Source organism: Perna viridis, chromosome 2 (genome assembly GCF_037379345.1).
Source record: "Perna viridis isolate PV_CMFRI_1.1 ecotype Kerala chromosome 2, ASM3737934v1, whole genome shotgun sequence".
In the NCBI taxonomy this organism is placed as follows: domain Eukaryota; kingdom Metazoa; phylum Mollusca; class Bivalvia; order Mytilida; family Mytilidae; genus Perna; species Perna viridis.
The window spans coordinates 3,496,284-3,510,111 of record NC_142446.1 but is presented as its reverse complement, the minus strand read 5'-3'; the positions used below and the strand labels follow the sequence as shown (position 1 = coordinate 3,510,111).

General features: G+C 35.1%; 1 protein-coding gene across 4 annotated transcripts in view; it reads left to right on the top strand.

The window, feature by feature from the left end:
* The first annotated feature begins 687 nt into the window (after positions 1 to 687).
* Positions 688 to 13,828, top strand: part of LOC148623323 (thyroid receptor-interacting protein 11-like) — a 50,809-nt gene continuing 37,668 nt past the window's right edge. For 2 of the 4 annotated variants that reach the window (XR_015919414.1, XM_088565080.1), the window contains exons 1-2: positions 688 to 939; positions 13,701 to 13,777. Coding sequence is in view for 2 of the 4 variants with exons in the window: in XM_088565080.1 (XP_088421206.1) it covers positions 846 to 939; positions 13,701 to 13,777 (171 nt within the window). In the remaining 2 variants the exon portion in view is untranslated. Of the gene's footprint in view, positions 940 to 13,363; positions 13,510 to 13,700; positions 13,778 to 13,828 lie in introns of those variants that run through there. The other 2 variants (XM_088565081.1, XM_088565082.1) reach the window with 2 other exon arrangements.

The following is a 13,828-nucleotide window of genomic DNA, read 5'->3' as shown; positions in this document are numbered from 1 at the left end:
TGAAGTCAGTCCCATATCTTGAACTACACTTAGAGATTGATGGTAAAGGAAAACTATTGACCAAACTATACCAAATACACGATGACTTTTCATTCCGTATTGTCAACTTTCCTTTCATCTATGGCAACATCCCTTCAGCACCTGCGGATATATGTATGGAACTGCATACGTTATGCCAGAGCTTTCCGTAACTATGAAGACCTTTTGTACCACGTTAGACTTCTTACAATTAGGTTTCTGGAACAGAGTTATGTAGCTACAAGATTTATAAACCACAGGAGTTTTATGGTCGTCATCATGAACTCGTGGATCGTTACGGTGTACTCATATGCACCATGACAATCGATTTGTTCAACGTGTAATGAATTTCCTTTCCTCTTTCATCTACCCTGGACTTGACTTGTTATGCGCAGCTCGTCGAGTGTTTCTAGAAAGCAAAGGAGGCTTACCCAAAACGGTGCACCAGCCACGGTCCTTGCTCCCAGTTTTTAGTGGTGTCCGAGTTGCTAATTTACTTTTGTTACTATGTATGTATTATTTTGGTTATTTTATGTTCTTTGGTGTGTGAATCTGTTTTCCATGTCTGGTCTTTGTCCCTGGTTTTCCACTAGAATCTTGGTTTCCTTGATTGCTCATGTTCGTTCCATCATTATGAGAAAAGGAATTCTGTAATTTTTTTCCCACAATGCTGATTGTTTCCGGAAAAATATGGCAGTCGCCGAGTTGGCAAATCCACAACACAATTCCGTATTTTGATTTTGATCATACTAACTAGTAACTATGCCTTAACATACACTTTAAGACAATTATCTGAAAAACAATGCTGATGATGTAGGACATTTAAAATGTCATGGCTTGGAGGAAGTTTGTCGTCACTTACAGGACAGATTTCTAATCTTACTAAAGATATTTTGACAGAAGGCACAGAGGAAACAAATGGTAAATTTTGCTGAATATTCTGTATTTAACACTAGGAAAAACCGTTGGTATGTGTGAAATTATAAGCAATAGGTATTCTTGGCTCTTCTTGCTTTGTGTGTAGAGAAATAATGGCCTACTGGTCAAGGAGTAGTTCTTTCCAAGCACTGAAGCAGGTATATGTAACTATTGCCAACTGATTTTTTTCGTCCTCTCCTGTAAAACAAGATCGTGACCATATTTCATGACAAATGTCCCACAGATTGCAGTTATTTTGCACTCAGAAATGAGCTATCATACAACGATTTTCAATGAGAAATAAAACTTTATTTAAGTAAATGAGCTGATTGGCAAGAATTGCATAGTCTTGAAAATGGTGAGATCTACTCTCTGACCAATACAGACTCTGTGTACCTTTATACATGTAAATGCCGAGTGTACATGTAGGAATCGGTCTGTTTACCCTGTGTCTGTGTACTGGGGCTGTTCACCCTTGGAGTCTTTATACATACTTTTACATTTAAATAAATTATAATATGGAGTAGGCATTTTCTACATACAGTGTACATTGTATTTGAATGCTTAAAGAGGGAGAATTGGCAAGACAACCTTTTTAGCAGAAAAAAAAGTAGTTTTCCTTGAAATCCAAGTACAAAGACATGACAAAGATATATGTACTAAGGGTCTCTAATCTGGTTATCGGCGTGTATGACTTTGTAACAGCTTTAACAGCTGCTTCTTTTCTTTTCTTTTCCATATAAGTACAGTCCTCCACTGGAGTATCGTCGTACTATTATATACAGTGGTCGATGCGAGAAAAACATCTGTGTGCAAATTTGTACAGTGCTGTGAGTGATCCATATATATATATAGTGCGGTTAAAAATGACGATAGCTGTTTATCTGACTTGGACGGACTGCACTCCTGACTTGAAAGTATCAAGAGAGCTGCTGGATATCAATGTGTCTGGTAGCCTGTTCCACAATCTTATAGTGTCCGGAAAGAATGAGTATCTAAATACTTCTGTCCTTGCGAATGGGACGAGATAGCTGAACTGGTGGTTCCGTCTGGTGTTGGTTGTGTGTGATGTTAGATATGCACCTGGTGGTATGGCAACCAGACCATGTATTATACGGTATATCATGATGGCTTTACATCTCGCTCTCCGTTGTTGTAGGGGCTCCCATTTAAGATTCTGCAGCATTGATGTTACACTGCTTTTCCTGTTGTAGTCATTCATAACAAAACGTGCTGTTCTTCGCTGTACTGCTTCTAGTTTGCTGATGTTTTCCTGCGTGTGAGGATCCCAGATGGTACAGGAGTACTCAATCAATGGTCTGGCTAGTGTCTGGTAGCAGAGTGCCTTGGTGTTACTAGGGCAGCTACGCAAGTTCCTCTGGAGAAAGGCTCTGGTGGAATTGGCTCTTTTTGTTATGTTGCTGATGTGATGGTTCCAGCTCAGTGTTTTGTGTATTGTCACTCCTAGATATTTTGCAGAGTCTACCTCTTCAAGTGTGACCATGGATGTTGTATTGGCCATTGACTGGTGTCTTTTTGGTGGTAATTCTCAATAATTGGCATTTTTGGGGATGGAATTCCATTTGCCAGTCAGACTCCCATTGTTGTAAACCAAGTCATTTTGTAAGGTTTCTGTGTCTGCTGTATTCTTGATCTGGTGGTAAAGGACACAGTCATCAGCAAATAATCTTACGTTGGCAGATGATACATATTCTGGTAAGTCATTTATGAAGATGAGGAACATTAGTGGTCCAAGTACACTCCCCTGCGGAACTCCTGATTGGACTGGAGCTGTTGCTGAGCATTCACCTTCCAGAAGAACTTTTTGTTGCCGATTACTTAGGAAGTCTCTGAGCCAGGTTAGGGTTGAACCTCTGATGCCATAGTGGTCAATCTTGTATAATAGCCTCTCGTGTGGTACTTTATCGAAGGCTTTAGAAAAGTCTAGTAGGATTAGATCTATTTGTCCCTTGTCATCTATGTTCTTGGCCAGGTCATTGACTGTTAGTATCAGTTGGGATTCACATGATCTTTCCTTTCTAAATCCGTGTTGTGCGTCTGTCAAGATGGTGTGTTGCTCCAGGTGTTTATGGATGTTACTGCAGATGATGTGTTCTAGCATTTTACAGAGTATTGCTGTTAGTGAAACCGGCCTGTAGTTGGATGCTTGGCTACGGTCCCCCTTCTTGAATATTGGAACTACATTGGCATTCTTCCAGTCAGTTGGTATCTTGCCCTGGTCTAGTGAGGCTTGGAAGAAGATGGTGAATAGTGGTGTCAGCTCTGGTGCTAGTGTCTTTAATAATCGGGTTGAGATATTGTATGGTCCAGTTGCTTTGTAAATATTGAGGTCTGATAGTAGTTTAAGTACTCCTTTTTCTGTGACTGTAATGTTGGTCATTGATGGATATGGATCACTTTTCATTGTCTTAATGGTGGATTTATCTTCATTGGAGTTGAAAACGGAAGAAAATTGATTATTGAGTATATTTGCCTTGGTACTGTTGTCAGAGTAAGTTAGGCCATCTTTGTTTCTCAGTGTTGATACTCCTATGTCACATTTTTTGCTTTTGATGAAACTGTAAAACTTCTTTAGATTTCCTTTGATGCTTCGTGGTTAACAAACGAATGTGTGCTGCATGTTTCATTGTCAAAGTTTCGTTGATGGTCATTTTTTGTATCTCTTGAAGGGAGTTAGTCCGAACAGCGCTGTTGTGATAATACTTAAACACCGCTGTAAGAGTCTTGTCCCTTGGCACAGAATTCTGAGATCGACTCAAAACTGCCCTTAGCAGCTAAAGCCAGCTGGTGATTCATGCAGTGAATATCAATGATAGCTGGATTTCTTGCTTTCAATTTGTTTGCCACACTGATCTTTTTTCCTGTCATCATTGCAGCTCCATCTGTAGTCAGTGAAGTAACCTGTGTAATTCGAATATTTTATTCTTCCAAGTAGTCCATCGTTGCACTAACGATGGATTCGCTAGTACCATCTGGAACTTGTGTGGTTGTTATATACAATGTCTCAGGAACACCATTGCTGATTACTTTAGCACAATGGACAAGTTCTTTCCTAACTGCAATATCGTTGCCTCCGTCTATCATTAGACCGATGGCTATTGTGTTTCTAAACTTAGCGACTGTGTCTTCCTCTACTGTCTCTGACAAGCATTCTAGGAACTCTTCAACTGTGCGTATACTTGTGTATGATGCGTTACCGCCTTTTTGCAAGTATTTAAGATCAGTTGCTTCAAGTTCTATGCAGATACCAAGAAGAGGTGCAAAGTTTGTAGTATATGGAATGTTACGCTTTGTCAGGAAGTGAAATAATTTGAAGGCTCCCTTGATAGCTGTGAATACCTGCGATTAATATTGGTCCATAGCTGCGTCTCTTTCATCTTGTACAACTTCTAAGCGTAAGGCGGTTTGATATTGGGTCGACTTCTCTTGATGATGTAAAATATCTAGACGGACAGTTGTACATGGCTGGTCATTCCATGTATTACTTCCATTCAAACTTTTTGTGTTGTGTTTTTTACAAAGTGTACATCTAACAGCAACAACTGGTACATCTTTATACAGGGGACAAGCCCATGGAAATCTGACCATCCCTCCTTGTGGCCCCCCTTATACAGGGTAACTGGACAAGCCCATGGAAATCTGACCATCCCTCCTTGTGGCCACTGTTAAATTTACATGGAGTGGATACTGAGGTTGTGTATGTTGATGAGTGGACAACGGGAGAGTTGGTTGGGGTCGAATCTTCGTCAATAATAGAATCTCTGGATGTCTCGTCTCCTGACCTACGAGATAAAACAAATCCAGAGACTGATGTAATATTTTTTTACGATTAAAATTCAAAATAAAGTTTAAAATATAATTTTTAAATAATATATTGTCTAGAATGTCACTGTTTAAAGCAATTAGAATAATTACATATGTCAGCTACATCGCCACTTATATAAATGTACATAAAATCATTGAAGACAAAAGCTTCAATTTTGATTTTTCTTTAAACATGGAAAAAAATGGTTACAGAATACCATGCGGATATGGTCTATCTCTAAAATTTACAGGATGTATTTTGAAGAAAAAAAATAAGTATGACAAACTGTCATTTAGAATTACGAAAACAATGAAATGTACTAAAATAAATGCCAATATGATCAAATTTATCAGTTATTTTAATTGATATTCAGTTCATTTTGTACTCATTGTCTTAGAATTCATCTTTAACAATGTTGGAAAATTCATATATTGAGACGCTGAGTTACTGTATTTATCGTACATGAAACAGCGCACTTGAAAAGTATCCAGGTAAAATTGTTTTAAGAATATAATTATTATATATGTAATTTAAAAATAATTATAACCCGTCTGGTTTATAAAGGAGAAAAATCAAAATTATCAACTTATTGATCTTGAATAAATTAATAACTGTTTGGTTCCGTCAATTATTGATTTATAAGATTAATGATATAATTAATTTGTGTGATTACTTACGGAATAGGAGAAGACACTGTGAAGAAACCAAGTTTTCTCTGTTTAGAATCAGCAGAAACAGCGTTTTTCATGTCTTTCATAAGTCTTTCACACTTAGGCATTTTTGATGTTATTAGTAGACTAGATCGATGAAGAATGAGTCGAAGTTGGTGAAGCTTCAGGAAGATGTCACATAGTGACAGCAAAGATTTGTTTATTTTTCAATTAATATATCACATTAATTCTTGGCAGGACTGTTTACACACCTTATGACATTTAATTAGTATCCACTGGTCAACGGAAGCCCTGGACATATTTACAGCCTTTAATTACCTACTTGATCGATAATTTGATTATCTTGTTGTGTCGAAGGGGACAATTACGGCACATGTGTAAGGCACATGTTGGGTGATATGAGGGCAATTACGATTTTACGGAGGGCATCTGCTACAATTTACATGTATTTCAGATCATTTCATCAAAAGGGGAAAATTTTAGTTTAATAAATAAGTGGAAAGGTCAGGGAATCCTGTTTTTCACCCCATGATAATACATGTAGTGATAAACTGGCTAATTAACAAGTTTCTTATCTCTGTGTATTATATGTCTCTGGTTCTACATGTGTATATGGAAGGCAGGAATATTTTATGTACTTATCGTCATAAACAAATTCACACCAAAGATTTTAGACACAACTGATTGTGTATTTCAAGAAGATAAACAATGCCTTTCCTATCTAAAAAAGCTGTGCTTCAATAATACAATCCAAGCTATATTTTGTCTGTGGAGGGTTAGGTTCTTGAATTTGATATTTTGATTTTTTTATCATCCTAATACTAGCAACAATGCCTTAACATACAAATGTATTGTGTCACATAACATGCATAATCAAAATGTTTAGTCTAATTTCTGGTAGTCTTTATAGTTCTAGAGGAGTGCCAGTTGTTAACTGTGTTGTTTGTCCCAAATATAACTCAACTCCAATCAGTTTCAGGTGATAAAATTAGTGGTCAGAGCAGGTTTTTTTTATTTTGCTGTCAACAATTTCAAAGTTACAACATATAACAACAAAGCAAAATGAACTCTTACAACTGACTACAACAAGATACAGACATATACAGGATTATATACAAACACATACAGTATGTAAGCTTGCAGCAAAATAAAGGCACTACACAAGCATAATAGTAACACCAATTATATAGTAGACGAGTAGCACCAATTATACAATGGACAAGTGGCACCAATTGTACAATAGACAAGTGGCACCAGTTACACAGTAGACAAGTAGCACCAATTATACAGTAGACAAGTGGCACCAATTATACAATGGACAAGTGGCACCAATTGTACAATAGACAAGTGGCACCAGTTACACAGTAGACAAGTAGCACCAATTATACAGTAGACAAGTGGCACCAAATATACAGTAAATAAGCTTGCAGCAAAATAAAGGCACTACACAAGCATAATAGTAGCACCAATTATACAGTAGACAAGTGGAACCAATTATACAGTAAATAAGCTTGCAGCAAAATAAAGGCACTACTCAAGCATAATAGTAGCACCAATTATACAGTAGACAGGTAGCACCAATTATACAATGGACAAGTGGCACCAATTGTACAATGGACAAGTAGCACCAATTGTACAATAGACAAGTGGCACCAGTTACACAATAGACAAGTAGCACCAATTATACAGTAGACATGTGGCACCAATTATACAATGGACAAGTAGCACCAATTATACAGTAGACATGTGGCACCAATTATACAGTAGACAAGTAGCGCCCATTATACAATAGACAAGTGGCACCAATTAAACAGTAGACAAGTAGCACCAATTATTCAGTCAAGGGTAGATTTAGGCAGGGATGTTACCGGTGTGCAGCCCCCTAATATAAGCATGGGTAGATTTAGGTGGTTTTAGGTTGAAACTTTAATTTCTCACTAATTTTACCACAAAAGATATTCACATTGCACCCACTCTAGAAGAATATTTCAAAAATTTAGCCTCAAAAAATGTTTCGCCTCGCTCCGCTTTGCGAAATTGTGCCCCCCAATCTGACACCCTGGATCTGCCCCTGACAGTAGATAGGAATCACCAACTATACAAAAGACCAGTAGCACCAATTATACAATAAACAAGTAGCACAAAGTCTCATTGTAACAAAACAAGTGAAAACAGGCAAAAAATAAAAATAGGAGCTTTTCTTTGTAAAAATTATAGGTGGAATTCGTCTAGATTATTTTTTGGTCAGACAATTTCCATGAACAGAATGTCCGACATGTCAGTATTTTTTTTTGTTTTTTTTGATAAGTCAGCTGTTTTCGAATTAGGGGCAAAAACAAGCCTTTTTAAGAATTCAAATATATAACTCCTTTAAAAGCATATAGATGTCTCTCATATTTTACATCACAAAGGTGAGGCTCTGATTGATTTTTGGGGGATTAAAACTTGATCCATGTAGGAGTGAGTCTCCAGACAGAAAGTAAACTATAAGTTAAAGGATCTCTTTCAAATTGTTCCATTTTGTGCCATATCACCAAAGGAAGCCTTGGGTTATATGTTTTGTTTAGTTTAAGAATGAGGGGCAAGAAGCAAACATCTTCATGATGTCTAAACAAGAACTTGATTAGATATGAATGGATCTCTTTATGGACCTCAAAAAATGATGCTCATAATGGGGCTGTTGCAATTGTCAGTTTTGATTTCTGTTTCACCATGGAAATCATTCAACTTGAATTTAAGGTGGTTGATCTACATTTTTTATGTGTATAAAATTTTACATTAAGCCTTTAAGGTTCCAAACCACAAAGGAATGTTGGTATTGATTTAAGGGGTTATGGTATTAACCGTTTTGGAGTATAAAAGGGCCAAAACAAGCATTTCATAAATTTGACTACAAATGCAGGGTTCGCCATGTATGATATTTATTTCATAAGTATATTCCGGTCATTATAATGAAACCAGCATATACATGTAAGTGCAAAAAAATGCTTGTGCATGAATCGAAGAAGATGACATGAGGGCTGGTTAATTCATGACAGAAACCCCATCTTCAGTCATTAAATTGATATGGATCAAAGCATATACATATAAATTGAACAGTCCATTCTTCTTCATCCTGCTAGTTGCTTCATATTTAAACTTGGAGAATTTTACTTTCTTTTTCCTGACTTATTTTCCCACCAAAAAATGTGTTCTCCTGACATTGGAGGAAGAGAAGTATGGCAGTGTAAACAAAAGAGCTATTTTATTTTCAATTCAAAGTGTTTTAGCAAGTACAAGTAACAGATTGTATAAACATTGGTTTGGGTATTTGAGATGTTTTGATTAAGTAAATCAGTTTTTTTATGTTAAAAGTGCTTTAATAGTCAACCTTCATTCATTTTTGTATTTAAAAATAGCCATGTGCATTAGGCTGAAGTTACCTTTGACCATAGTCATTTTTGATTTGCTCACTATAAATATTTTCATCTGATTGACACTTCCCCTCAGATTAATTTGTAGGGTAACTTATTAAGAATCTTACCGACAATGTCATAATTATCTTCAGATTGGCTCCAGTGGTAAATTTGCCATGATTAATTGGTTTATATAATTTGAGTCAGTAATTGATGGGTTTCTCTGGCATTGCATGATATAATTGTAGATCGATAATGGTAAAAGTTACTCATGGCAGATGATAATTTAACCATGGCACCGTTTTTTCAACCATGGCGGCACACCATTCTAAAACAGCTCATGGAGAACCCTGAAATGTACATGTATATAACTGCAACAAAAGCATATTGATGTCTATGACTTTGTTCCACAATATTCTATACCACTAAGGTCATACTGGGATATCTCTTTGAAATTGTATTGCAAGTACTTCCAAGATGCCATACCACTTAAGCAAAGTTGGTATTTGTTTTGGTAAACAGACGGAAAGTCACAGGACAAAAAGTCACAATTTCGGTAGGACAAAAAGTCACAATACTTTATATAGCACCATAGACATTTTATACAAAACAATAAACAAACAACAATATAAGCACAGAAAGTCAATAAATAAAAAGTTAGGATCTCCATTTGGAACTGAATGATGAGGCAACAAATCTTGTCCTTTTTATGCCAATTTTGCAAAAAGCCAGACATTTACTCATAAAAGCCCTACCATGGACAGAGATATATTTTTGGAAAAAATGAAAGTTAGCTGTCTCCTCTGTATTGTTTTCCTTTCTAGAGAAGCCCTTAAATGTTGTAAAAACTAATTACTAACTATCACCCCCAAATTGTTTATTTAGCAATTAGATTGTTGTTTTAATTAGTACATGCAGGTCTGTCCAGATGTTCATGCATTTCCTTGGAAGCCATACATCTTTAAAATCACACATTGATTGGTGAAACAAAACTCACAGCTTTCACTATGCACCTCCTATCAAGTCATACAGATTTTGTAGCACATTCATTGGTCATAAAAAAAAACTACTGGAAATTTCACTTGTACAAATGTATATCCAACAAAAAAGAAAAAAATAATACTTCAAAACAATCTTAATACCTTTTTCATATAAATTAAATATTTGCCTGTAAACTTTAGCAAAACTCTTATTATTTTACCATAATTGAAAAAAAAATACAAAACTAAAAATTAATCCCCCCAAAAATAAAAAAAAAATTTCCATTTCATATTTGCCTTAAAAATTATTAACATTTTATGATTTGTGACTTTTTGTCCTCAATTTCCACTGTGACTTTTTATCCTGAGACTTTTCGTCTGTGACCTTTTGTCCTGTGACTTTCCGTCCTACATTCTTTGTTTTGGGGGTAATGACTAGAAACATTTTAAGAATGAGGGGAAAGAAACAAGTATTTTCATGATTTGAGATCAATTACTTGGCTGTGAATGGATACAACTGAAAACAATTGGTGGTTATTAAATGTATGGGGCTGTTATCTGTGTTGTCCTCATGATTGTCCCTGGCTCAAATCATTTAGGAATTATGGGCTAAAAAGTGATCAGAAAAAGCACATTATAGAATTTAACTTAGTTACATGTATGTATATTACTCCAGTAAGAGCATATGGATGTTTATGATATTGTTCCACAATACTCTATACAATTAATGTCATACTGGGATTTATTTTTGGGGTTTACAAATGAAGATTTGAACAATGAAGGAGCTAGAATCAAGCATTTTCCTGAAGTCCAGTCAGTAAGCTGACTACTATGTGTGTATTATTGTTTGTGGGGTATCAATTTTTTGTGGTTCGGCAAAGCACAAAAATTGGTTCCCAACGAAATGGAAATTTCCCTTCAGTTGTATTATAGAGTTGTCTTCAATTTTATGAAAGATTTGTCAAATCAACAAATTCAAGAATCTACATGTACATGTATGTACTGGTATTTTTTCCCAGAACCACAAAAATTGGTATCCACAAATGAACTTTCACAGTATAAGTTAGTTGAAAGGTCATACACTTGAAGGAAGGTTGGGATTGATATTAGTGTTTTGACTGGAATTATTATTCAATTAAGGGCCAAAAGAGGTTGCTAATTCTTATCCTGTGTCAAATGTCTAGTCACAATTAAACTTCAAATCTGTTTCAAGTATGAATTGTGTGTCCATACTTGCCCCAAGTGTTCAGGGTTGGACTTCTGTGGTTGTGTCCAGGTCTTCTTGCGAAGTATTTTATTTGCAATAACTTTATATAAGTGTATTGATATCTATGAAATTAATCTACTGTGTTCCATACCTCAGTACAATGAGTTTTGATTGATTTAAATAGTTTCAGTCCCAACCATTTTTGAATTACACGTTGTCAGGGGCAACAAGGGATACAGATGCTTCTATTAAAGCTTTAATGTACCTATGACTGTTGTATACACTTCTACAACCTGCTGGAAACAAATGCAATTAACACAGGTTTGATGTCATCAATTAGGACTTACATTATTATATGTATTTTAATTGTAGCTTCTACCAGCAGAGTTTAGAATGTATATTATGTAGGAAACACCTTGATTGTTTGTCTGTCCATGTTTCAAGGACATTGACTTACTGTTCACTTTTCAATTAGTTTCAGTGAAATTTTATCGGAAGTTTATGCATCATGTGTAGATGTGCATAAAAGAAGATATTGCTAGGTGGTTGTAAATAGAGATACCAATGATTCAGCTTTTGCGACATTTGTCTTATTAGTCTGAAACTATTGTAAACGATAATATTCTATAAACTTAGCGGCATTCTGACTTAACCACAATAAAAATTCATAGATGTATCAAGTGATGCAGCTATTCTTGCTCCAAGTATTTGGGGTTGTCAACTGTTTGTGACCTTTGATCAAGCTGTGCCCTGCAAAGCATTTTATGATTGTCTCCCAATGCAATGTGTCTGTGTGCGTGTGTGCTTTTATCTGTCACACTTGACTTCATAGATGAAACTGTTCAATTGCATCAGATTGTAAGTCACCATATGTATTTAATCATATTGTGCTACAATTTTGATTCAACACATTTTACAGGAGTTATGGAACTTTGTTGAATTTGAACACGCTCCCATATAGGAACACTTTATGGATGTACCTCCTGGGTAACCACTCGTCACGTTTTCTTCAAATGTAGCATTGTCACAATTTTTACTAGATCATATTGCCCCACCATTTTCATTTGACTAATTTTACAGTAGTTATGGGACTTACACTATAGTAACACTTTGTGTACTCCTCAGAAACCACTCAACAGGTTTTCAGATTATTAGTCACCATATGTAGTTGATCATATTCAACACAATTTTGAAAAAAAATTGTAACCATATAAACATGTCGGTGTCATAGTTTGGTTTTTATGTGTTAACTTGAGTATAAATTTATTATTTTAATAAAATTTTACAACAAGGCTTGAAATTGATTTTAGGGGTTATTGATCTAAAAGTTTTGGAATTAGAGACTTAAGAGACCAAAAGGGAGCCATAAACAAGCATTTCATAGAATTTTACTATGAAACTCTAATAGAAGCATATGGATGTCTGTAATATTGTTCATAAAATTCTATACCACAAAAGTTAGACTTTGATTGATTTTGGAAGTAAAGACTTGAACCATTTAGGAATGAGGGGCCAAAAACAGTCTGAAACAAGCCTGTTGTATGAACAAGGTTTGCAAGTCTTGTTCTACATTCATTTTCCTTACCAGAATTTCAAATGTAGAATGAATTGAAGTCTAAAGACCAGACTGCATTTATTTCCAGAAAAAAATAAAATCTTGTATTCATTGCTTTTCTTAATAGATTTATTATGTACAGTGATGTGACAAAAGTATTCGGTCACTTGTATATTTTCCCTTTGTTTCTATGCAAATTCATTGCTGCTTGGACGTTAAATACCAACAATCAATCAATCAATATATGCAAATTACATTTTTTTCAAAAAATTATTTGAAAGTCATTTCTAGATTAATTTTCACAAATAAAAGAGAAATATGTGAAATTTTGCCATTTATTTTGGGAAAGATTTTTTGATGGAAATAAAGGAATATTGGCACTTTAGTTACTAAGACAAATGATGACAACTTTACACTCTCTGCCACTTCTGGGAATGATACTGTAGAACCTCATCAAACTGGAAAAGTTAAATTTTGACCAGAAACCTTTTTTATTTAAACATAAACTCTTTTTACATGTCGTCTTTATAAAAGTCATATCAAAGTATCAGTAAACTGATGACATGAGTACTTTTTATTTGACTTCTTTGTAAATACATGTTGAAGTATCCAAAATTTCTACAAAATCAACAATACTTAATGTTATAAATTTTGTCCTGTAAAATTTCTTCTCCTTTGCTTGTTCAAACTTTGAGAAAAATGTTTATTGATTTTAGTAGTTTTAATTTAAAGCTTTATCAGTAAAGTTTTCGGCACACCTATTTCTAAAACATACAGACTGGATACCTTATCTGGCTAGCTTGCAGATGGTTGGACGATCGTTAGAAACTAAAGTATGTGTCACTTACCTTAATTTACGATGGTTAGCCGGGGATTTGTTTGCTTTTGAGGTAGACGTGGCGAGCCACACAGGATGCAATGGCGCTAATGTTTTTTAAGGTATATGGAATCATTTTCTATTTTTTGGGGCAATGTTTTTTTTTGGAAATGGATTTTGATTTTTTGTACATTCTCTAGTTTTCAATTAATTTTGTTATTTGAAAATATTCTTATATCTGCTAGAATTATTATTTTGGCGGTAAGGTTAGGTTAGTCATGATTCAGTCATACCATATATGGTTGTATTACAGATCCAGGTGCTGAACTGCGCATTGCCAAAGACAAGATTCAGGATTTCCAGAATGTTATCACAGCATTGAATACAGAGGTTAGTTTTTTATTGAAATGATATATTATCTACAGTTTTGTTTGATGAAAG